This window comes from Pyxicephalus adspersus, chromosome 12 (genome assembly GCF_032062135.1).
Source record: "Pyxicephalus adspersus chromosome 12, UCB_Pads_2.0, whole genome shotgun sequence".
Lineage (NCBI taxonomy): Eukaryota > Metazoa > Chordata > Amphibia > Anura > Pyxicephalidae > Pyxicephalus > Pyxicephalus adspersus.
Window position 1 is genome coordinate 36,304,567 of NC_092869.1, and position 26,474 is coordinate 36,331,040.

Sequence of the window (26,474 nt, forward strand, 5' to 3'; positions counted from 1 at the left end):
TTTTATGTGCCTAGATGAATGCAGGCAATATTTTATTTCACACACAATTCAAAACATTTTCAGCCCAGCAGAACATTCTATTTATTACTCCATGCTATAGTATCCAAGTAAAAACAGTTGGTTTGACATTCTTCAAAGTATAACTTATCCTGCTGGACAGTGCATCAAAATAAACATTAATTTAAGCAAACCTTGCTTGAGATCAGCACAAATCAATCATTTTGCTCAAGAAGTAGCTGCGAGTAGCAGTTTAAGAACAGTAGTAAACTTCTTTTTGCAACAAAACAAAAGAAATACGCTATAGTACATCTACAAAAATATCAAATTCTTTGCATGAAATGTTAGGACAGATATTAGATTTAGTATCAGCTCAGAAAGAATGACTATGATCATACTGCATTAATTAAAGAAAGCCATACCTCAATGCATAGATAATGAAGACTTCAAGCAAGCTGGTAAAAGGACATTCGTTCCTACAAGGAGTTTACCTTTTATGCATTTAAATGACCACTTCACATGATATATTGCAAAAAAAAAAAAATTTAAAGCAGACCTTTTAATAAGATCCCGTTCTCCTGCCGAGACATTTAAAGGAATGTATTTAAAGGGAAACTTTTACTTTTTATGCAAACAGAAAAACAAAGATCCTTGCTGTTATGTGTAAAACAGTGGTCCTCCTGCCTCCTGTCTAACATATCCTCTCCTCAGACAGTGGCTGCTACCTAAACAAATCTTTCTATTTTGTATTTTAAAAAAATCTGGAGAAGTAAGTATTTATAAACGTAAAAGATGCATAAAAAATTGCAATAAAAAAATTTAAATATATCCTCTGTAGAAATGCACTACATTTTTTTCCCTTTAACATAAACAGCAGCAGAAGGTGCAATATACATACTTTCCTTACCTGGAGAAATCTGAATTTCTAATGAAATCCTATAGAGTTTGGTCATGTATTCTCTGCTACCTATTGATATGGCTGCATGTTCCCTTCAGCAGCAAAGATAATGTGGAAAAAAATGCCAAGGCATTTGGAAATGTGACCACCTGCAAAACGACTTAGAAGCCACAGTTTCTCCAGGCAATTGCAAACCTTCCACTAATGTGTAGCACAGTCAAACAGGGTTTTGTGGAACCCCAGGATTCCTCCAGAGGTTCCTTGGTCTTTGGCTGATTAACCTCTAAAGTTATGGTGACCTCAAAAATTCATGGCCAATGTAATTTGGCATCTGTAAGGGATAGCTTTGGTGTTATCTTTACGCTCACCACCAATGTAAGGCGTATTATATTTCCATTAACCTTTGTTGGTTTTATTAGGGGTTAAAATTATTTTACAATTATATAAGTGGTAAATAGATTGAGAAAGGCTGTTGTTGCAGTGCAAGAAATCAATGTAAGCAAGATAATAGGGGATCTCAGATTATCAGCAGCATGTCTAATAAACTCACATAAACATAGGCTTTTCCTCTCGCTCATGTTTGCTGGTGGTAGGGTGCCTATGTTTACATTCAATTACCTTGACATGCTTCCCCAATAGGGTACATCGTGGACTGGAGAGCTAAGGTGATACCTGGTGAGTTATCAGCCAGTAAGATATTCCCAACCTATAATGATCAGTACAAATGGGGCCACAGGCTGGTTGGATGATTTAACTCTTTCTGTAGTAATGGCAGTTTAGTGGGCTGGTTACAGCATTACATTATATTACTACCCTGTTCATTCTACATCACATAAATGCAATTCCAACAAAGGAGGGGGCATTGTATTTGCCATGGAAGACATGCAGACTTGGAGCACAAGAGCTGACAGGGAGTCATTAAAATGCCAAGAGATCCACACTTCTCAAAAATGTAAATATTAGGTGGACTGATCTTTCAGAATATTTGATGATAAACTGCAAATAATTCCATTCCCCAACGCAAAGTGGGGTATTAGCATTAAATAAAAATAAATATGAATCAAATACACAGGCAACAGAGCAAATAAAGTGCTTTACTTGTACCAACCATGTTGACCACAAGTTAAACATGAGATGTCAACTTCAGGTGCCATTAGCGATAGATATATAACAGGTAAAAAAATTACTAATTTATAACATTGTGGTAGAACTAAATGTCATATTAGTTAGATTTGACATTTGCTACTTTAAATAGACTGAACTTTCACTTACAGTGCCCTATTGTAAGGCTTACCCACGTGCTGCCATCCATGGCACTGTCCATCCCAGTCAGATCTTTAAGCAGCAGGTTTATGTTACAAACGCTGCAAATTTAGACAGACCAAAAAATAGAAAGGGACAGGGGCTATGTACCTAGATGCAGCCGCCTGAGACATTCAAGTATTTACATATTCTCAAAAAAAAAAATGAGTTAGAAGAAACCCAGGCGGATCTCTGTAGTTGCAGACACTGTGGAGAAATTTACAATTAAAGCTTACATAAGAAATTTTCATGTTCTTCAGGATAGATGAGCTAAAAATGCTTCAGCTGTAGATTCTGAAGAATTACTCCAAGTACATGCAGCTACAGACATAAGTAAGATCATTAACTGTATCATCTGATTACTGTAATATCAGATGACAAAGAGGAGACAGATTTAGGGAAGCCCTTTTCTAAGAAGTTTTCTGCCCCGCTTGTGCCTGAAACTACAAATATCCAAGACAAAGGGGAAGCATCCTTTCCCATTTAAATACATATTATTGTATGGTCACATGGATAGGGACTAAAGTTTTGCATACAATACTCCTGCTGTTGACTTTTCATACAAAGCATCAGAAGTAAACATATTGGGAAACTGGGATCAAGCTATGGAAACAACCTACTGGGAACCACAGAGGCCAAATATTCTCAAAATGGCCAGTTTGCACGATAACCTGCAGTTTGTTATGAGCTGGTGCTTGAAAGGGTGCCCGTGTGAACTTGATTGGCTCACTGACTGACACCTTGGTAGAAAAAGAGGTGCTGCGTGTTTTAGAACAAAAATAGTAAGTTAGGTCACACCTAAGAAATGTAAGCAGATAGAGTACAAAGAGCTTAATGCATACTGGAGATCTGAGAGTCGGCTGGCAAAAAGCCCAGTGTATTTTGGAGTACTACTATGTGTGGTTATCAAACAGGATGAATAGTCAAAATAAACATTCCCAGAAGATTTAAATTGTTTACTTTAATCACTAATGTTTCTACTTTTAGGAAGCTTTTTAATTTTTACACCTACCTCTCACTGGGCTTACACACAAAAGCTATTCACACCTATGGTTTGGTTTCCATAAAGAGGGAGTCTGCTGCTACCACATGACTTTTTAGGACCACAATCCCTTGTGAACATACAGCAGAGTATTAAAGAAAATGCAGCCATGGCAGAGATATTATAATTATAGCAGGCTGGCTACCCGGGATACAGATCTTTACAATGAAGAAGTATGTGATTTAACCTTTAAGGAAACAAAGAATGTACACAGCAATCCATGAGGCTGATGTTCATACAGGTCATGAATAATCTATTAAATAAATAGTAATAGTAATAAAAATAGTAAATATGTAAACTCACCCTGCTCAGTATTAAAAAAGGACAGATTACTTAATATACATGTTCTCTGAGCAAACTTTTAAATCAAAGTGAGTGCCCTTACTATACTACATGTGTTGCTCTGTGAGGTGTACCAGGTTTAATTCTAAAGTCATCAGGAAATGCTACAGGGAAACTGCGCATGATAAAACATTTTCTGCTTAAGAGACTGGTCACCCCAGCCAGCTACATGTTTATTGGGTGACCGGTCTGCTCATCACCCCTTGTCAGTTCTTCCAAAGGCAGCTATGTGACATAGGGCAGTTTTCTCCCCAGCACCTTTTAGTGGGGCTCACCACCCGGCACTTTTCAGTAAGCACTGAGCTGTTTTTGGGTGGTTACTGATAAGTTTGGTCACAATACAGGGGCTGCCACCCATCTACAGTTTCTTCCCACCCAGCTCAAAAAACTTTCTGGATTGAACACTGTAAGGAGCACAGAAGCTGAAGATCAGGAAGGCAGGGGATGACATTACCCAGACTTCAAATTTGATTTTCACCTGACTGGTGTACGACATGAAAAAATAAAATAATAGAGGCAACCTAAAGTGTGGAGGAGGGTTATCAAAAAAAAGGCTTGCTTAGAGATGGGCTGTAATAAGTAATAAAGCTATGTAAGCAGTTCTGGAGCAAGCATGTGTACAAAGGTCCTTAAAAAAGGTAGAAGCTATTCAACAAAGAAGACCTGGCTGGGAAAAAAAAACTTCTCTGAGGCATCCAATCTCTAAAACATAATCTCTGCAATAGTTCAGGCAGGCAGAACAAACATACGACCTTGGTCACAAGTCAGTACGGTTAAAGAAGAGTTAGCTGCAGTTAGAATAGAATAAACCATGTTAGTCCGATCCCCATGGCCACTTTTCCAATAATGAAGGTTTACCTTTATCCTAAAAATGCAGAATGTTCTCAACTTTAAATTGCATCCACACAAACCAACCAGCAACTATTCCTTTTTAACTGTGGGTGCTGTGGATTACTACACTTTATACACAATCACTGCTCTTGCACTACCTTAATAAATATACCTTGATTTGTTTATAAAGAAATTTTAACTTTTTAGCAAAACAATGTAAACCCTTCTGTCCCTATTCTGTAAATCAATAGTAAGTTGTTCTATGGTCAAACAAGCCCATTTGTGATATACATGCTGCTGCACCACTGGTCTCTGCTGTAGTGTATAGAAACTGCCAGCTGAGGAAAATTCAAAAAATGACACTTTTGGTAGTGTTGATTTCCTGGTGCCCCCCTGCACAGGTGGTTTTTATTGCTGGCCCCTATGTCACTTCAGGAAAGTGGTGGTATAGGGGGGCTGGTCAAAAAGGTGACTGGGAAATTGGCACTGCTGAGTGTTGATTTCTGAAGAACATTTAGCCAGTATGGGTACAGCAGAGATTGATGGAAGCAGGAGAGGTATTCTAACTACATTTTTAGCAGGGAACACTTTAATCTCACCATTTCATTTTGCAGCAGAGTTGCTTTAGGAAAAAAAAAAGCAACACATATTTTTCCAATTAATAGGCTCAGAGTAATCATTTGAGCTTCAACCTCTGATACATCAATATAAATGCTACATCATACCATTTATAAAGTCACAATGCAACAATTTTGGTATGACATTATATCTGCTTCTTAATTTAGGAACATGCACAAATACACAAAGTCAGAAAAAATGGTATTTTACATCCTGTATATCAATATTAAACGAAAAGCTTGATGACACTTGATCACCATTTGCTCCCCTACAATCATAAATATTGTGCGATTTTAGCTACAGAAAAACCTAGTACTCCCATTCATCGGTTTTCATGTCCAGATAGCTAAGAATATTATTGGCAAACTTTACAGCTTGTTTTCTTGCTTCTTTTGAACGGTCATCTCCTTGGGGATCGATTGCATCTAAAGCAAGGAGTTGATTGGTAAGAAGTTCTTCCAGTCGAATGTAATTTTTATCTGCTCTGTTGCCATCAAAAGAGAGGACTTCTTTCTGAAGATCAGAGAGGCTCCCAAGAACCTTCCAAACAGTGGCGTGAGATGGATGTTCTGGATTGGTCTGATTACAGGCACCCAGTCTCCTTTCAAGAGCTTCCTTAAGGTCGATATAGCTGATAACAGTTTGGACCTCCACCACTGCTCTCCTTCTTGCTTCCCGTATACAAGGATTTTTCTCTACGCTCACTTCATCTAGCTGGGTAATGAGACCCTGAAGCTCAGATTTTGTTCCCACGTGAATGTCAGATATATTGTGCCCTTTCTCTAAAATGCAGGCTTTTATTTCTGCAGACCTTTTACGTATGAATTCGATTTTGACAATGGACTGATTTTTAGCCAAGTCATAAGCGCTAGTAAAACGAGCTTCTTCCTCAAGATCCAAATATTTTAACAAGTTGTTTATTTCCTCTACAACTTCTTTTCTATAGTTCCTTACTTCCACGTGTCCAGAAACATCCAATGCATCCAGGTCTGCAATGAGCCCAGAGAGAACACAGGATAGGTGTCTGTATGTTTCACATTCGTTTACACCAGCAAGAAGTGCAATGAGGCTGCCTCGAGCCTTGTTTACCTCGAGCATAACAGTGTTAATTTTAGATACAGATGGATGTGCATCTGTAGAGAGAGGAAGTGCCAAGATCTGCTGTTTTGAGCAGTTCTCTAATATCTCTTGAATGGCAAGAACTTTAGTCAGGGTGCGATACCGTGCTTTTCTTAAGGATGCTTTACCTTCTGTTTTGACTTGTGTAAGTCTCATTAAGATATTCTGAATACCTTCTTCAAATTCCTCTGGGATACATCTTCTCCCTCCATACAAAGGGGCTATTTGCTGGGCTACAAGACATTGCGCCTCCCTAAATATCTTTTCTATCTCCAAGCGGCAGGGATGGTTTGCATTGTGCTCCAATTCCTTAAGAAGCCTCTCAACTTCTTCCATTGCTCTTTTACGGGCCTGTACAATATTGCCCTTTCCTTCTGTATCAATCGACTCAATTTCAAAGAACTGCTTGGTCAGGGCTTTTTCCAGCTTTCTATACTCTGGGTCACTCTGCAACCCACTAAAGCCAGCCACACTTTGCTCGAGGTCTTTGACTTTCCGTTGGATCTCGTGAAGTGCTGTGATTGAAGCATGTTGATTGCCCATATCCATTCTCATAAAGGCTTTCTTGTTATTAGAAAAACTGCAAAGTAATGCAAAAATTGTTAAAAACATCATTTAAACAAGTAAAACACTTTACCATTCTCTCACTGATTGAGTGACCTAATACAGCCAAATGCATGGGACTGGGGGCTAGTCGGGAATCATGCAGAAAATGCAGGCTATTACTCTAGAAAGTTATATTATTAGAACAGTTAGTATGCTAATGGTACACAATCATGGAAGTCTAACATTTTCTTTTCTTGCCTTCTCAAAGACCTACCTACTGATTTCCTTAAAAGCAACAAAGTCACTTAAAGCGTACCTAAACTCAGGTGCAGCACCTCCCCTTTCAGTCTTGATTGCCTAGGAGCGCAGAGCCTCCCCGGGATACCTACGTCACGCATCATGAAGGCTCTGGCTGCTCCTTCTGCGCATGCCCGAGATCTCAGGCATGCGCAGTGAATGCATTTTCCTCCTAGGGGAAAGAGATGCCGAACTCATGCATGCGCTGTGGGATCGGCTTTTTTTTCCCCTTCACAGCTACTACGTCACCCAACCTCACACCTTCGCAATGAAAGATCGGGTGACAGAGAGAAGACCGAAGAAGAACACGTGGGAAGGACCAGCACGATCGAGGGACCTGCGTAATCTAAGGTAAGTGTAATTTTTTGTTTAGTTCTGCCTAAATAAAGGAAAGATGCCATACAATAGTATCAGCCCTTTCACTAAGTAACATTACATTACAGAGCTTAAGTTGCATCTTCGTACTTTTACCAGGGAAGGTAAAGGGAGGGCACAATTGAGGCAACCAAAAATTGCGTTTGCAGCTTTCCTAAAAAAACAATGATAATTTATAATGATATGCTGCTTTAAATCTGTTTGTAGAATGTACTTTAATCTGTAGGCTGTGAATAATCTGCTCTGCATTATAGAAATAAGATCAGACTGGTGTAAATGGGAGACAACTGTTTTTCGGACAAGTTACAGCAGGAAGGTGTGTCGCTGTGCAGTGGCTGCATTGCTTCTAGTCAGCAAATATAATTCTGAAGGACAATTTTGAAATTTAGCAAAAGAGTTGAGTAAGCATTTCGGCATAACAAAAACCTCAGACACACGACTAACCAGAGAGTTATTTTACATACAGTATATGTGATTGTGTGCCAGCAAAAGGATTTGTAATTCTTTTCAGCAAGTTATGTTTCACTCATCTGCAAAACCTTCAAAGTAATATTTCTTATGTCAGTTTTGCAGTTTCCAGTCAATCCTCATCACCATACAGGTGACTGATTGTCCAGTAAACAGAAAGCTGAAATAGGAAGCTATGGTTATCAAATTGGAAAAAGAAAAGGGTGCTATTTATTTGAAATGTTGGAAGAAATAAGAAAAGTATGTAAAGGCATTCAAAAAAAATTCCTATAATCATTAATATGGTTTTGTCATTTTCAAAGTAATTTCCAATTATTCTATATCTGCAGTTTAAATAAAAAAAAGTATATAAAAATACTTGTTGATACTGCCATGAAGAGCCTCGTTCTGTTAATTCCTATTATAGGGAGACTGACCTTTGTCTACCAATTTCTCTCGCCTTTGTTTTGTTACCCTGTCACACAGGCATGCAATGCAGACTCCAATCACCCACGCCTATGTTCATTGTTCAGGAACATTGTGCTATGGCAATGTTTCTCAACCAGGGTTCCTCCAGAGGTTGCTGGAGGCTCCTTGAGCAATGAGCAATTTGTGAATCTCAGATCAGTTACTACTGACAACAATTAACTTTTTGGCTACCCACAGGGGTGACATTCCTCCCACTGGCCAGCAATGTAAGAACCATTCTTCCTATTCACCACCACACTAATGTACTGTGAGCTATGGATATAATAATTATAGAAGGGGTTCCCCAATAAACCTGAACGTTACTTCAATGGTTCCCCCTAAAATAAAAATGTGAATAAACACTGTGCTATGGTCACCATCATGAGCTCTACCTGAGCAATAAATGTGAAGCCAACACTGCAACTTGTATACAGCACTGGCTGCAGCAACCGAGCAGCACTGAGATACAACAAAGAATGAAAATGAACAAGTATTTTATAAAAATGTATACAAGGCCACAGTTTCATAGCCTAAACAAACTAACTGGCATTAAGAAAGGTCTTCTACAGCTGGTAATAGTCAACAAAACAGATGAGGAGGGAAAAGATGGTGATTATTTTCCTATAAACATACCATTACACCAATGCTTATTGACAGCAGAATGACAGATTTATATAGGGTATAAATTGTAAGAGCCAGACAACACCACTGTCCTTTAAGACTGGGAAATAGGCTGACGCACATATTTTGAGAGGTTCGCTATCCTTTTCTTTGTACCAGTATATGCTTTAAAAATGCTTACACAGGACAGCATGCAGCATATTTTTTTCCTAAAAAACAGCAAAAGGATTGCAGCAGTGAGAGCTGATAAATACTGCAGCTTAAATCCTGAATGCTGACTAAATGCCAAGAGACCCCATTTGTTCTTCCTCGACAAAGAGATTTAGGATCAGTTGAAGTCCCACATCGGTACAAGGTTACCCTCTGCATGCCGTGATTTTTACTTACAAATAAAAATTCACTATGTTCCCCACCCTCTTCAATGCTCTGGGCTAGAGAGACCAAATTTATCCTCGCATGCATTCATAAAATAGAAATTGAAGGAGCATCTCTGATCACCTCACTTATGCACTGGGCAGTGCGGTCAAACTCTGACGGTTTGCAAATAGGCAGTCTCACCCATAAAACACGCTGCCCTACTACTTTACCGGATATGTGGTGGCGATACTATAAAAATAAAGGTTATTAGTACAAAAAATGTAATGTACCTAAAGGAATTGAGACTTTTCACGCAAATTGTGTAAATTTTCACTTAAATAATTCACATGAAAAGCAAATCTTTGTTCACTTTGATTCCCAGTCATGTGCAGCTGAAATAGGTAAACAGGAATTTTACAGAAAAAAGTTTCACTTTGCAATCAGGCAGGGCTTTATTGCAGAACAGGACAAGCGATGACCCTTCTGTAATAAAACATACTGTACTTACCTGCCTGATCTCTGTCCCCTTTTGTCAAAAATTGCTGATCTGTGCATCTGCAGCTCAGTTTAGTGAGCAGGGGTACCCAGCGCATTGCTTCTGGGACTGAATGAACTCCCATGAACCTGCTCTTAAGTTAAAACATCACAGCCTGGACAATCTAGATGGCTGAAGGAAGAGAAAAAGCAATAAGATGGCAGCGCCTTGCGAAGGAACGGGGACAGGGGAGTGTATTTAAAAAAATTGCAGACAGGCAAGGTTTTTTTTTTTATTATTTAAATTGGGATCAGGCAGCTCCTTTACTGAAGAAGGAATAGGTGATATCACTTTTAGGAACCTGCATGAGCAGATTTTTTTAAGAAAGGGGTTAATTACTGTTTTAAGTAAATCAACCTAAGAGTCTACCTGAATATTTATTTGTGAGATTTTAGACTATATTTCCACCATTACCTTATGGTAATGAGGAGAGTGATGCCGCTACTACAATTCCTGGCATTACTTGCGTCTATTAAACAGTCCAATGCGGGGCCACGCATAGGCAGAGAGGCCGCTGGTCTATAGATGCGAGTGATGCCAGGAATTGTAGTAGCGGCGCTATTTCAATGCAGCAGCTGGCCAGCTGCAATTCATTTTCAGGATTCCTCTGAGGGCCAAATATTATTCAATAACAAATCTCCTTGGGACTTCATTAAAAACAAAATGAAAAATATGCATACCATGATTTATAATATATAAATAACTGTATTCTTCTCAGAATTTTTTTTAAGCTGGGTGGGGAGAAACTGTAAGTGGGTGTCAGCTCCTGTACTGTGACCCAACTTTTCAGCAACCACCCAAAAACAGCTGGGTGGTTAGCCCAGCTAAAAGGGGCTGGGGAGAACATTGTAAATATATATATATATATATATATATTTATACACACACACACATACATACATATTTATACACACACTGACATAAAGACCGGAAGTGTTGCATTAACAAAGGCGACATATCAAAGTGCCAAAATGACTATAGGCACCAGGCTGCATCAAGCAGGACTTTAGTGTTCCACAATGCATTGTGGTGGGTATGGGCCCTACAGAAATAATGGATTTATTTTTCATGCCTTCACACTACATCTGTTTTGCTTTTCAATGGCAGTTCTGTTTGGTGCTTACGCATACTAAACCGCTGGGGTTTAAACATGGCGTTTTCATTATTGGAGTAAATTTCCACGCTTAATCTGAAGCCTCCCACACATAGGATGCTTCCTGAAAGCAGTTCATACAGAAAACACTCTCCTATATTAAGTATAATCTCCTGCCCTTTAATACGGATTAGTATATACATTATCTCTGCAAAGCTTTAACATGTCAGCACTAGTAATGGAATGTACAAAGCTACAATTTTTTTTATACAAAAACTGCATTTACTTGCATTGTCAGGCCTCTTTAGAGACATATTCCTTACCTACCTGAGAAAAAACAGGTATCTCCAGAATGAGTCACAGGGTACTACTGGCTTGGTGTGTAAGTTTATCCCTATCAGTACAAGTGAACGGGACCTGTCAATGAAACGTCTGCCACACTCCAAGAGATGCTTCCACCAAGAGCTATTTATGAGCTGTGAAGGAAGCTGGAGCTCTGCTAGGAATGTAAATGTCTTTATATCCGGATTCTACCTGAAAGAGGCCGAGCTTGTTCTGTGACTGTTGGGTAAGGTTTGGTCAGGGTGGAGCACTGTATTATTTTTGGAGCAGGTTCTCTTTAGCTGCTCTGGTAGGTAGGTAAGCATATTTGCTCAACCGATTAATTTGAAGCCTCCTTTGGTGGAAAGTCCATAACAAATTATGATGGATGTCTGAGATTGCCTCTTCTTTAAAACTAGACAATAAGGGGTTTATTTTTAAAGCAGTGAATGACATTCACTGAAAGATTCCAGGGTGGAGAAACAATTACCATCATTGAAACACTTGGCCAATGTTCCAGGGGATGTCAGATTCACCGTTTTTAAATTGACCCCTAGTTGAGTCATCATAAATAAGTCCTTTTCAATAATTCATTTATAACACAATGGTATCTGCCAATGTTTTACCTTAGTCTACGTTTCTCAACCAGGGCTTCTCCAGAGGTTGCTTGGGGTTCCTTCAGCAATTTGTGCCTCTCTGAACCTACTAACCAGCAATGTATGGGGCATTCTTCCCACTGACCATAACACTAATGTACTGTGAGCGGTGGATATAGTAATTATAGCAGGGGTTTGTAAACGTTAAAAAGTCATTGTGCATGAAAAGCTTACTGTATAAAAGTTACATTGTATTGTGGTGTAATAGTGTTTCAACTTCACTCCCCCCCTTCCCTGGTACTGCTGCTTTTTTATGATAAACTAAGCGGTTTATCTCCAGCTGTCCAATATTCTCCCTTCACTGCTGCTGATTACGTACTTGCAGCTATGACAGTTTAGGAAATATGTCAGACCCCCAGAGAAACAGCGCAGCAGTCCATGCGTTCAGGTTGCAGCCAAGAAAGGAACTTTCAGATGCTGCCGAGGTGCTCTGAAAATTTTTTTTATACAGTTAGCAAAAAGTAAGAATTTTTAAAAGTATTACCTTAGTATGTACCTTGCAAATCTAAACTTTTACTTGCGACCAGGCAGGTTCTTAATTGCAGAAGGATCAGGCGATGACCCTTCTGCAATAAAATAACTTTACCTGCCTGATTGGAATGTCTTTAATTGCACTCATCTGTCCCCATTCTGTCTTGGGTGCTTTTTCTGCTTCTTTTTCGGGTGCCGATTCTCGGCCATCTTGATTGGCTGGGCAACGATAAGGAGTTCATTCAGCCCTGGCAGCCCCGGGGGATGCTGGGATACTCAGCATTTCCCAGCATTCTGCACTGCATGTACAACTCAGTTCACTCAGAAGAGAAGATTGCACACAAACAGGTAAACATGTTTCAAAGTAAAAAGGACGATGCCTTTTCCTTCTGCAATAAACAACCTGCCTAATCGCAATTTTTCCTTGCAGAAATATAGATCTGCTTTACAGTGGAACTAAACCTAAATAGGAAAAAATTGCGAGCAGGCAGGTTTGCAGAAGGGGCAGGTGATAAATAAACTTACCTGCCTGTTTACCACCTTTTCTTTAATACGGATAGAGGGGTATGAAGGCGCATGCATGGGAGTAATGTCATTTTGGACTGGCCAATCAAGATGGCCACAGATCTAGAACCCGGAAGAAACCTGGCGATGATGTCAGCACCCGTGATAGAATGAGAAGTGAGTGTACCTTAAAAAACTGTGATCAGGCAGGTAAGTTTATTTTATAGCAGAAGGAACATTACCTGCCCTATTTCCATAAGCAACCTACCTGCTCACAAGTTTATTAGTCAAGTTTAGTTAAGTTTAAAGCGTACCTAAGCTGAACATTTTCACTTTACATAAAAGAGTAGACAACCCTTATATGTAAAGGAAAAATGTTATATATTTTTAAGTGAAACATTTCAAGTGATCAAGACTGAATGGGAGGGCAGAGCATCCAGGGATAACTACATCACGCATCGCAGGAGGCTCTGCGCATGCCCAAGATTTTGGAAATGCACAGCAGGGGCATTAAAGGAAAAAATGCCGATCTCACGCAAGCGCATTGACAGTGACAGGCTACGTCACCCGATCTCGCACCTGCACAGTGTGACATGCCAAGAGGGGAGAGAAAGAAGAAGGAAGAGAGGAGAGAAGATGGCGGCACCCGGCGCTGAAGAAGAGGGTCTCCAAGACAACGCATGACCGGATCGCAGGAAGGACAAGCGCCATCCAGGGACCTGCAGAAGTAAAGCTAAGTAATTTTTTTGTTTTCCGTTTAGTTTTGCTTTAACCTATTCTTATCTACTTTGAATGTAAAGATGTCCTTTTATATGTGTATAGCACACATGTGCAGTTAGGTGAAATCACTTCTGTTTAAATGCATATAAAGTTATTCTAGTTACCTTAGAGGTCTTTTTATAAAACAGTGAATCTGACATTCACATAAAAAACAATGAATGCCTTTATACACCAAGACCTGAAAGATTCTCCAACCAAGGAAGTTTCAGTGAATAAAATATTCACTGCTTTATAAACAGACCTGTTTGCATTTAAACAGATTTAAGGGATTCCATAGGACTGCACATATAGAAATAAACTTACCAATAAAGTATATATTTATACAACAGGACATATATTAAAAAATAAATAAAAATATAGTACCACCCCTGGAATACTGTTGAGTCCTTTTCACTTTCGTTTCTTTTATTTTTTACTATGCCATTCTGCCAGTAATACATTTCCTGTTTCACAATGATGACATTCACCCTACGTTGAGTAATAGAAAATGATGATGATCCCAACCCCCCTTCCATCATCTGTAACAGAAAGTTGTGGTTTTGTGATCATATCTGCCTAATATATCGGCGTCATGGACCGTGTGCAGGGCTGGAGTAGGTCACCCCTGATGTTACTGATAATAGTCAGCACAAGTGCTCCATCACCCATCAGTTCTATCTGCACTTCTTCCACGGGGGACACTTTTCCCCTTTTTTTCTCCTCCTACACTTCCTGTACTGCTCGCTTGCCTTCCAAGTCCCCCTGAGATATGCTGGCCCAGGTGTACTTTCCTACATACCTAGAAAAGGCACAGAGGGACAGTTAGCAACTCCACATGACCTCTGTTTCCTTAAGCAAGGATCACATGACCCAATGCCCTGGCACAGGTTAATATGACCAGCTAATGTGGGAGCTCAGAGCAATGTATCCTATAACAGACTGCCCATGGTTAATCATCAGAAATAATACGTACAGTGCTGCATAATATGTTGGCGCTATATAAATACTATTTATGAATAATAAAATAATAGCCTTCATGGTTTTTAAAAAATGTAAACCTGGTGACCAGGACAAATGCCAACAGGGTCTGTTTATAAAACATCTTGACATTCCCTTGTGTGAATTTTCCAAGTCCATGTGTTTCAATAGCAGGGAATGTTTGAGGGATTGTCAGATTCCCTGTTTTATAAATAGAGCCCAAAGCAAAAGTGAACTACAACTTTTTTCTAATGGCAGCTTTCCCATTCTTCCTAAAGCGTAGCTAAACAACTCAGTATTTTTACTTGACATAAGTAGACAACCCTTTTATGTAAGCTAAAAATTCTGTTTGTGCTTTTTTTTTAAGTGCAACAAGAAAAAAAAAAAAAGGGTGCAGCACCGCTCCCTGAATTCTTGATCGCCTTGAAGCCTCCTAGGATACCTACATCAGGCATCCCAGGAAGCTCTTGGGTGGTCCTTCTGCGCATGCCCAAGCAACAAGGGAAGGGAAAAACTGCTGATCTCACGCATGCGCAGTGTTATCGGCAAGTTTTTTTTCCCCAATCTACATCACTGGATCTTGCCCCTGGAAAAACAGAAAGAAGATGGCGGCGCCTGGCGCGCCAGCCCGAAGACAGACACCGGGAAGATGCAGGACCCGATGGAAGAACCCTCAGGAGGGATCGACTGCTCTGCAGGATTGAAGGTGTGTATTTTTTTTTTTGGGTAGTTTTAGGTTTACTCCCTCTTTAGGTTACCCTGAGGTCCAAGAAACCCCGAGATTCTCCAATATGCAAATTCTGATTTATACAAGGAGAGTCAATCCATGACCGGCCTCCTTGCATCTCACTATTGGCTCTTCGATATGACACACATGATCACTTACAGCCAATGACTTTCCTTCTCTGGTTGGTAATTGAGCGTCTCTGGGTGTCCGAGCCGGGGAATTCGTTGTAAGGCATTGAAGGGTGTTCATTTCTTGATTTGTATGATCTACTAGATTGCGCGATCCGGCATTTGCTTTCAAAAGTAATCCATCACCACCATGGACGTGACCGGATTCTCTATTCAGACCATAATGACAGATTCATGGCAGCAGGCGATGGCGAGCAAACCTTTAAACCCCCCCCGATGTCATGATGAGTATGGTTTGTGCCGGAAACACGATGGGCGAGCCGTCTGATCACCCGAGGGTGCCCCCATCACAGCAATGTAACCTTCTGTGTATTTTATAGGCTCTCAGCTGCAGAATCTGCCCCAGGGGCTGCAACGGCAGTCAAGAGAACCACGCTGTCTGACGCTACAATAAAGTCGCTCGCGCCCAACGTTGAAGTGCGTTCGCCAGCCTCTAGACAGCAGCGTAGTGGGGCTGGCACACCGTGCCCTCACTTTTTTTGGCTTTTACACAATGATGCACATGCGCCCTCGCTATGGATAGTTCTGTGCCCCCTTTTTTTGTCTGCACACACACAAGGCCTGGCAGAAGCTTCCTGACTTGCCTGGCTCTATCATTCACATACAGCTCATATGAACTCACCTCACAGCCAGCAGGGTCACTGGCGGACACGCCCCTTTTCGGGCTCCCAGGCACACCGCTCAGCGGCGGCTCACAGGGGCCCAGCTGTCTGGCACGCGCAGCTTGCAGCAGTCTGCGCACTCGGCGTTGCCATGGTGACTCCCCGGAGCTGACGTACTGCCGTAAAGCCGCACAGTGCGGAGATGAAAGATGGCGGCGCCCTGTGTCCGTGTGACCTGCCGGCGTCCCCAAACCGCACAGCTGCTCTTCTTCTGCCGCTACCGACACGGCGGTGACAAGTCCGGGGCTGAGAGGAGCGCGCCACAGGTGACGTCATTTACAGACTCCCCCAGAATCCTCAGCGGTGATCAGACCCCATACACAGGCCAATTTATGGCAGTGGCTGCTTGTCAGACTGGTGATGGAGCTGGTGGGGGGCAATTATTGCATGCTGAGACTTTTAGTTCCATCCCTTCATCTATTACATACACACATAGCTATAGAGCGAGCACATTTTTTTTAATACAGAATACATTTATATGAGTATTTGCTATGTGAATTGCTTTTATTTAAATAGGAGCAATATCAGGATTTATTTATTTATATGACATTGTCATACACTCCAGTCCCTATAGGGGGCGCTGCTGAATCTGACCAATATATGTGAAGCTTATCAGGAATGAGTGGAATACAATGCAGCAGACAGGGGGCCTTATTCATGCAAAGGTCATGAAAATATGCAAATCCTTGTAATAAGATGCCCTAAATCTGAGCTAGTTTGTTTTTTTTGCTATGGGGCTACCTGTGCACTAAATAGGTTAAATCAGGGGTGCCCACACTTTTTTGGTTTGCAAGCTACTTTTAAAATGACTTAGTGAAAATGATCTACCAACAATATAAACTTGGATTTCTGTGTGCGATAGAGTTCATTTACTTGCGTTGCCTTTGCGATTTACCTGTTGGGCATCCCTGGTTAAATGATTGGTTATTCCTAGAGGAATGTAACAAGATTTACTTACCTTGCCCCTCCTCCCCTGGTGGCCAGGCACCTATTTTTGTTCTCACGTCCCAGGTAGTGGCTGACTGCGTCATCACCTAACAATGTAGGTTTATTGCTTCTGCATTGTACGGGATTATGCTGGTGCCAGTTTCTCAAACTTTTTAACATAGGGAATCCTTGAAATAACTTTCAGGTTTTCAGGAAACCTCTTCTATAAATCACCTACACAACATCTCCAAAATCCGCCCCTACCTGTCCCCAGACACCACCAAACTCCTTGTACATGCTCTTATCTCTCGTCTTGACTACATTCTAACCTCCTCCTCTCTGGTATTCCACTAACCCGACTCTCTCCTCTACAATCTATTATGAATGCTGCAGCCAGACTCATCCATCCTTCCCACCGCTTCTCTTCTGCTGCATCTCTTTGTAGTTGTCATAATTGGCTTCCATTTTACCTTAGAATCAAATTCAAGCTCCTGTGCTTTGCCTTCATATCCCTCCACAGTTCTTGTCCAACTTACCTTTCTGACCTGGTAAAAAAATACCCCCCTAACCACTCTCTTCGCTACTCCAATGATTTACTAATAACTTCCTCACTGATAACCTCATCACACGCACGGCTCCAAGACTTTTCTAGAGCTGCCCCGACTCTCTGAAACTCTCCTCCTTTTTGGCTTGCTCCTACTTTCTGCTCATTTAAAAGAGAACTTGAAACCCATCTTTTCAAACTTGCCTAACCATGTACCGCCACTACTTCCCACTATTCCATAACTCCCCTACTATTGTGTGCTGCTTCCCCCACCTCCTCGATTGTAAGCTCTTCTGGGCAGGGTCCTTTCCTCCTCCTGTGTCATTGTTTGTATCTGTCTGTCATCGGCTACTCCTATTCAATGTACAGCGCCGTGTAATATGATAGAGCTATATAAATCCTGTTTAATAATTACTATATCCACAGATCACAGTATATTAGTGTGGTGATCAGGATGAATAATTCCTCTTACATTGCTAGCCAGTGGGGAAAATGTCACCCTTATCAGTGGCCAAAAAGTCTCTTACACTGGCCCGAGGAATCCTCTAGCCACTTCCAGAAGGCTAAAAAACTCTGCCATTTACCAATTAGTTTTATGGATAAACTAAAGTTCATGTGTAGCCAACATTTATCCAGTAAGCCCCTACATAGGTTCCTTCATTATTTGTCATGGTGACCATTGTCACAAAGGCAAAGTGATGGGAAATCCAACGTTATTATAAAAATAGGAGAATGTAGAAAATGTAGAAATTTTCTTTCATATGCTGTCTACTGGTTACCAAGTAATTTCAAATTTTCCCAGTGGGATGCAGAGGACTAAAACCATACATCTTATATTAAAATATAACTCAATATTTTATTAAATGTTTTTTTGTTTTAGAAGTGGAATGTATTTCTGATTTTTGCATTACCATTTGAACCTGTAAGTGAAGCATTTTACTAAAAAAAAGCACCAATCCGGATCCTTAAAAGAGACATTGATCCTGATTTTATAAAACTCTTCAAGACCGGAGAAGATAGACTGTCATGAGAGAACCTGGGTCATCCAGCAAACCTGGGGTGGATTTCAATTCTGGACCAAATCCATTCCAGGTTTGCTAGATCCCCCAGGTTCTCTCATGATAGTCTATCTTCTCCAGTCTTGTGGTCATGTGTCACCTTCCATGTTCAGGGAAAAGTGATGTTATCTTAACCTGTTATTTGTAAATCTTGATGCTCACCTTGCCAGGGAAGCCCGATCACAATACACAGTGCCTAAGGGCAAAGGGACTTTTGTGAGCTTCTCCCATGTGACAGTGATCATGTTCTGCTGTCAGTCCCCCAGGCACTGACACATGGCAAGGTGATTTTGCTGCATCCTTTAGAGTCAAATATAGCCAACGCAGCACAGTGAGGAAATTCAGGAAGGGGTAAGGGTAAGATGGGATTTTTACAGATATACTGTTGCACTTAATGAAGCTGGCAATCTTTAACACACACACACACCACGGAACAGGTACATTATTTTAATAAATGCAATTAGGACAGATGTTTGTCCCAACAAGTTAATAGGCACCGTGGTGTCACTTACGTTATAAAATCCTCACTGTGAGTTAATCACATACAAAGCAAAAAAATTAAAATTTATGGAGCTCAGACATTCATTAACTTCTGGAGCAAGCTGTGCATTGATATGCAAAAAGAAATAACTGCAGAGTTTGCCTTGGTCATTAAAGAGTTACAAGATGTTCCAGATCAGATCAGCTCAGCAATTATGATCACCCACAACCCCAGCTGTGTTTAGCAAAAGACTTGTGCAAATCATGCAGACTGACCCCTCCCCCCTATCCAGCCTCTGCGCTGCACACCAGTGAGCAGGGAAGCTCTGTTCTCATCTAGAAGTCCTCCGTATGTCGGATGTCCTTTACTCGGGGACTACCTGTATATTACTGTTCTTCTTTTCTATATTTTAAACAAAGAATCCTGAGACTCACCGGATATAAGACTCCTGTGGCTTAGTTACAAGTAAATTCTCATGATGTGAGGAGATTTATGTAAGAGAAAAATGTTTGTTTTATCTGACTGTTGTACATATTTATTTCCTGTTTATATTTACAATTCTGGTTTGTCTTAATAAAAAAAATATGAACTTAAAAAAATAAAAACACAAGCTTTGTTTTCATGTGAGGCAGCTTCTTGTTCATAGTAGAATGCAGCTCCAATAGGAATGGATTAAAATTAAAATTCCAATCCGACTTTATTCTTTATATAAGTGTATCTGATTTGACTTTTTTCCCATTTTACTAAGCAGTATTCCTTATGGTTGTCTTTTCAGGCCATCAGCTTTTGCCCTCCAACACAATCCAAACATGACTGGATTGGCCCTCCCGATCGATACTCAAATCTGCGCCCTATAAAATATTTTGTTCCTAAAGACGAGTCCCATCTGGAAAGAAAACTCCGAGAACTGAGACAAGAAACACAAGAATGGAATCAAAAGTTTTGGGAAAATCAGAATATCACATTTATGAGGGTAAATATAATGCTTAAAGAAGAACACCAGACCAATACAATATTACAAATATAGAAAATTCATATATAAATTGACTAATCTGGGGGTGCTGTAAGCAGCAAATTGATTGGAAGAGAGAGCAGGAGAACAACGCTTATATTGGGCTGCTTCTTGTTTATTGCCCTGTAAGAAGGTTAAAGGCTGGTAGGTGACCTGGCTGTATTATATACCTGAAGCAAAGTAGAATCAGGTCACCAACCAGCAGGTCTCTTGACAGACCACCTGCTTTAACAAAGATGTGAAGACAAGAAAAAGTTACAAAAATACCTTTCATAAATGTTTCTGACAATCAAAACCACTGACTGACCCCTTATTATGTCCAGCTCCATAAGGTACATAATGCTTGCTTTTTTTTAAATTCTAAAATAACGTTACATAAACTGTTTGCAAATGTTCATTAAAAGAAGTGCTGGAGGTCTACTGCAGCCTGAGAAAAATAAATATAGGGTCTTGGGAACCCCTGATAAAATGAATGCATTGAATATAGTGGGAAGAAGCGTGGATCAGAGTTTAGGTTCGAATCTGGGCCAGGACACTATTTGCATGGAGTTTGCAGGTTCTTCCTGTGTTTGAGTGGTTTTCCCCCGGGTACTCCAGTTTCCTCCCACATTCCAAAAACATGCAGTTAGGTTAATTGGCTTCCCCCCACAATGTGTATCCCCTCCAGCCCTGGAGAGATTTATTAAATCAGGGCCAAAGTGTTCTGTCATATTTTACACCATTGTTCTTTTTTCACTGGCCCTGTGTTGGTCAAACATTCACATATAATGCACTTTTCTTTGTGTTTCAGGAAAAGGAAGCATTTATCATTGCAAAACTTAGCGCTTTAGGTCTGGGACTGAAAGATGAAGAAGGTGAGATGTGATACATTTAAACCAAATGTGATATGTTTAGAAAAAAACAATGTAATCTGCCGCACTCATGTGGCCTACCTTTCACGTAACAAGTTTCATTTTATATGTGCCTGTATTGGAACTTAGTTGGTTATCCTGACATGTTCTGTCTAGTTTAATGAGGACGGCAGTGCAGTCTCATGACTGTTTTTTTTTATTTTTTTTTATTTTTAATTTGACTGAATCCTTATACCAATAGTTATTTTATTAGGCCACAAATGCACCTAAAATCCAGCATGCCCAGTATTTGTAAGGCAAGGCATCACAATGCACATATCATACACGTCTATGTGTTGTGGTGCCATACAACACGCTTTGATGTAGTGTGTTTTGTTAGTCCATTGAGTTCCATCCAAAATGAATGACACAATACAGCAGTACTACAGTTTATTGGTGTGATTGTGCCAAGACTGCATGAAAACTGTTTGTGGTCCTACTTGACTCTATATTTAATACACCTGCAGTCTGTAGTAATCTGGATAGTTTCTATCCAAAACTATTAATTGTTTCCTTTTTATATTTTATAGATTGGCCTCTCTCAAAACAAACCTGCCTTTTTAAAGTTCATAACCTGGTCATGAAATGAAAATACAACTGCCTATACACGTGTGCTTTTAGAGCAAAAACGGGACTAGATTTCTCTTGATTGGGTTGTGCCTCTTACCTAAACACTTTTTTGGGCACCTAATGACCTTAATGGAGAGAGAGGATGGGAGACCCCCAGTGTGACCATTTTCTGGTTGCTGTTCTTAACAAAGCACCCCAAATTTTCTAGCCGTCTGCAACAAGCTGAGTGCCTTCTTTAAGATTGTTAGATTCTATTCCAAAATCATGGGCGTTAACACGGAGTCTCCCACGATCTGCCGTCATAACATAAGCTCTTCTAGGAAGGTTTTCTGTAAGATTTTAGAATGTGTCTGTAAACATATTTACCTGTTCAGGAAAAATAGCATTTGTGAAATCTGGTGCTGATGATCCCATCCCAGCCCTATCAAATAACTTATCCCAAAGTTGTTTAGTAGGGTTAAGGTCAGGGTTCTGTGCAAGCAACTGGAGTACTTTTACATCAAACAATATGTTTTGGAAGATGTCTTTGTGCTTGAAGCACAGGTGTGCTGGAATATAGAAAGAGTTTTTCTCATTGTGGACAATTGTCTTAAATGTCTCTATATGGTACCCTTCATTCAAAACTCCAAACTCAATATTTTGTAGGGGTCCCCATATACCTTTGGTCTGGGTGATGGCCAGGTGTCCAAACAGTTTTGCCCATATAGTGTATTTGAAGTAATTCTATTAATTTATAAGTCACTGTTGACTTTTAAAGTCACTGTTTAAATGCATTTGGCTTGATTCTTGCTCTTATGTTTTTGTTATGGTATTAAATGAGGACATATTAGCCACTAGAGGGAGCACTGTGACTCTGGTTGTCACTGCTTTCTGCAAAAAAATTCCATGAATGAAATATGGAAGTTGCCATTGCTAAGCTCTTCTTCTCCAAAGTCCAGTTACTTTCATGTTCCTTTTTTTGAATCTTGTTGTCTTGTCTTAAGTCTTGTTGTGTTGTGATATTGAGGCCTGTGAAATTGTCCATGGCTTAGGAATAATATATTTAAAGCTGAACTCTGGATCCAAAAACATGCAGTTAGATTAATTGGCTTCCCCGTAAATTGACCTTAGACTGTAATAATGACATATGACTATGGTAGGAACTTTAGATTGTGAGCCCCTATGAGGGACAGCTAGTCACATCACTGAACAGAACTGTGTAATATGTTGGCGCTATATAAATACTGTGTAAGAATAATAATTCTTTCCTCTACTGCAAATTCGTACATTGATTTCACTGCACAATGTGACCTTCCCATAGATTCTGCCTCATTTCTTTGTTGCAGGACTTCTCACCAATCTTGCTATCTTTGTCCTGCTTCTTTATGTAATTGGCTTTAATTTTTTTTAATCATGGAGGCTTTGCATTACATGGGAACTTTACCTAGGGTAATCTGCATGGAAATAATTCTGCCTGCAGACTGACACTTGCTGTTTTTGGATGGTTACTGATGAGTTGGTTCACAATACAGGGGCCACCACCCGCCTACAATTTCTTCCAACCCAGCTTGAAAAATGTTCTGGGTTGAATACTGATCCTTGATATTTTTTATATTTCTGAGTCTAAAATAAATTATGCAAAAGAGTTTTGTTTTAAAGTGTATTTAGCATATTGAAGGAAGTAAGGGGAGCCAGGGAAAAGAAAATAGAAGAACAAATTTCAGCTTTAGGGCATATCTTGTCCAAAGATTTCCTGCAAGCAAAGAACATCTAATAACTGTTTGAACTATGGTAATGAATACATGATGAGACTGTCCCAAACAGAGTTCTCTTTTCTTCACAGGACGCAAAAGGACATTAGATGCCGATGTAATGGCAGACTTTTATAAGGATTTCCTAAGCAAAAACTTTGAGAAGCATGCACGTTATAACAGGTAACAGTCACATCTCTTACTGATTGTCATGATTTTCTAGGAAGATGTAATGGAGTAGTAGCAGGGCCTTCATCAGACCTATGGCTTCAAGTTACAGGGCCAACAAAACTAAACAGAGGCCTCACCTCCCTGGTCTAGATAGATGTGATATTGCAAATTGAAAAAAAAAATGGTATTTTGTAATATTTGTGACAAGCTCTGAACTAAAATCTTTGAGATTTAAGTGAATTAAAAACATCCTCTATAAATTCTTGTCATTCTTGTCATTTATAACATGTTAACTTCTATAGAGAAGACTTCTATAGAGTTTTTTTTTGTGTTGGACAAAGTACAGCATATTAGTGTTTTATAATGAATTTTACAAACCTTGGGAAATTGTCAGGGTTTTCTTTCATGCTTTAAGGTGTCATTGGTCTTAGGGGCCCGTTACAATCCCCCAGTAGTTCTGCCAGCGCATATATTAGCCTGTCTCAACCCAGCTCTTTTTTCCAAGCTCTCAGACCCTGCATCTTCAAAGCATGTGTACTGCAGACTCCTTTTATTACATTGAAAAAGCCTTACACTGCCTGTAACAGATTAGTGAAAAGAGAACAAGTAAGTTTATGTGCCTGCAGAACTGTTTTGGGACCTGGGAGACAAACCAGAGGAAGAAGGCAGTAAATTGCCACTACTAAGACCCAAAGTGCATTTTAATATATTGCATGTATCTGGTCCTCACTGTGTGTTTTTTTTTTTTTTTTTGCAACTACAAACTACCCATTCTTTGTCAAAATTCATTATTTAGGCAGTAATGCAGCCATGAGTGCACCTTCTTGTGCTTTAAATTGTTTGGTATTTAAGGTAGCCTATTAATTTTGAAATGGGCACAATGCAGGAAAAAAAAGCTCCTGCAGCACACATGGTGGGATCCCAGAAGCATGCCAGCCTTTCAATGACCACTATGTATTGCTGTCAGTGCATGTTGGAGGTGATCCCTGTTTGTCTATTAGTAGATAATAAATTTAATTTTAATAAATAAACATGTTTCAGATTAGTGGTATACTTTGTTTTTGCTTTCCTTTCAAAGTCAATACTACTATTTAAAAGACGAGTCCATCAATTTTATAAATGTAAAAAAAAGTCTTTACATCACCTATAATAATAAAAAATAAGCTCTGGCACTAGAGAGTGTAAAACCAAGATTATTACACATTACATGTGTTATCATATTGCAGGGCAACACATCAAAAGGCACCATAAGTCTTTGCACACGTCAGATGATTCTCAGTTAGGCTCATCTTGGGTGAGAATCTGCTGTGTACAGTGGTTACCAGACATCGTTCATGGATCTGTCCTAACGGATTAATGAATGACCAAAGGCGAACGATTACTGTACAAGTCAACCGAGAAGAGCACAGCAGGGTGCCACTTGCTCATTCTCCCCTCCATATAATTCATCTGTTACTCTCTTGTTGCTGGAAACTATTGCATGCAGCCTAACATACTACTTAAGCTGCGTACACACTGCCAATTTTTGTCGTTGGAAAGGATCTTTCACGATCCTTTCCAACGACAAGGGAGTGCACGATGCATGAACGGTGCTGTACATACAGCACCGTTCATGCTCTATGGAGAGGGGAGGGGGAGAGCGACGGAGCGGCACCCTGCTGCGCGCTCTCCCCTTCACTTTCATTACGATCCGCTGTCGTCCATCGTCCGTGGATCCGGCAGGTCGGTCGTCCGGACGATGGACGACACCGACTGTACACACGGCAGATTTTCGCCCGATAATTGGCCGATCGCGATTATCGGGCGATAAAAATCTGACGTGTGTACGTAGCTTTACTCTCCTTAGTAGTGTGCTGCATGTCATGTTTTTTTTTGCCACATTGGCCACCATTTAGTCTGATCGGGCTGTCAATGAAACACGTTAATGCATGATATAGCAACATACCAGAATGGCAAAGTAAATGGGCCTAAAACCAGTTTTGAAGCACATTTAAATTGTGTACCGATCCCCCAATTGTTATAGAATCTGTAAAATGCCAAAAGTACATTCACTGCATGATTTGCAGGGATGCAGAATTGTGCCAACAGATTGGACAAATTGGGATAATTTTATAGGCTGTACAAGCAATAACTGAGCACTCTGTTATGAAAGTTTTTGTGCAGTATGATGCCTGATGTTGGCATGCCTTAAATTATCAAAATGGTAATTTTAATTTTGGCTTGTTTTTTTCAGAGAGTGGTATAAAAGGAACATAGAAATCACATTTCTTATGGGAAAAGTCAAACTGCAGAGAGCACTAAAAAAGATCGTCTGGTAATAGAGAAAACGAGAAAATTGACAATGTTTGTGATCTAGGAAAAAAAATTGCCATCATTTACAGGAATACAGTTAAGTCTGCTGACGTCATCTCTGCTGAATGAACGGTTTATTTTTCCAAGCAGTGTCTCGGATTACCTCACATTGACACTTGCCTGAAGATTTTAGGACAACTGTACAGAATCAGAAAAGATCTATACTGTAAAACCTCAATAACAGCAGAGCTGCCAAATAATGTATATTTCTAAATATTAAAATACTTAAAATATTTTGTGCTGTGATTCATGTTCATTCATTGCTGGCACTGTTGGCTGTGTTGAACTCATTAGTCATTTCCTTCTTTTAAATAATTTTTAACAGCAGAGATGCTACTAGAGGAAGGTTGGCAGCGTTATTCTATGTTTGTCATAACAGTGGATTGAGAAGAGATGGCAACCTTAAAGAGAGAATAGTATATTTTAATTTATTTCAGTAATTATTTTAAGGAGACCCTGTCACAAGACAATGTTTTTCATTATTACCCTGGTCATAGGATGATATATAAATTGAACATATTGAATGCATATTATTTAGCTGTAAAAGCTTTTCTGTAAACATTAAAATGCACTGAGACGGCTGCT

The 26,474-nt window shown here is 39.9% G+C and overlaps 2 protein-coding genes across 3 annotated transcripts; one reads left to right on the top strand and one right to left on the bottom strand.

The window, feature by feature from the left end:
* Positions 1 to 16,252, bottom strand: BAG5 (BAG cochaperone 5). 2 transcript variants are annotated; one of them, XM_072428879.1, is made up of 2 exons: positions 16,115 to 16,252; positions 1 to 6,729 (listed from the first exon to the last, which is right to left on the bottom strand). In XM_072428879.1, the coding sequence occupies exon 2, from the start codon at positions 6,702 to 6,704 to the stop codon at positions 5,340 to 5,342; it is 1,365 nt and encodes a 454-aa protein (XP_072284980.1). In that variant the 5' UTR covers positions 6,705 to 6,729; positions 16,115 to 16,252; the 3' UTR covers positions 1 to 5,339. The 2 variants fall into 2 exon arrangements, with proteins under 2 accessions (XP_072284980.1, XP_072284981.1); XM_072428880.1 differs by lacking the exon at positions 16,115 to 16,252 and adding an exon at positions 13,420 to 13,551.
* On the top strand, positions 16,224 to 26,123 carry COA8 (cytochrome c oxidase assembly factor 8). The gene is made up of 5 exons (XM_072428881.1): positions 16,224 to 16,420; positions 19,940 to 20,137; positions 20,967 to 21,030; positions 23,459 to 23,549; positions 25,771 to 26,123. The coding sequence occupies exons 1-5, from the start codon at positions 16,304 to 16,306 to the stop codon at positions 25,853 to 25,855; spliced, it is 555 nt and encodes a 184-aa protein (XP_072284982.1). The 5' UTR covers positions 16,224 to 16,303; the 3' UTR covers positions 25,856 to 26,123.
* The last annotated feature ends 351 nt before the right edge of the window (positions 26,124 to 26,474 follow it).

What these genes read in the sequence shown, in the direction of transcription:
- BAG5 (XM_072428879.1), bottom strand. Translation starts at nt 6,704, where the DNA reads ATGAGAATGGATATGGGCAATCAACATGCTTCAATCACAGCACTTCAC.
- COA8 (XM_072428881.1), top strand. Translation starts at nt 16,304, where the DNA reads ATGGCGGCGCCCTGTGTCCGTGTGACCTGCCGGCGTCCCCAAACCGCA. An exon ending in AGAATATCACATTTATGAGG is followed by an intron (nt 20,138 to 20,966) that starts GTAAATATAATG and finishes TTTGTGTTTCAG; the next exon opens with GAAAAGGAAGCATTTATCAT. An exon ending in AAGCATGCACGTTATAACAG is followed by an intron (nt 23,550 to 25,770) that starts GTAACAGTCACA and finishes TGTTTTTTTCAG; the next exon opens with AGAGTGGTATAAAAGGAACA.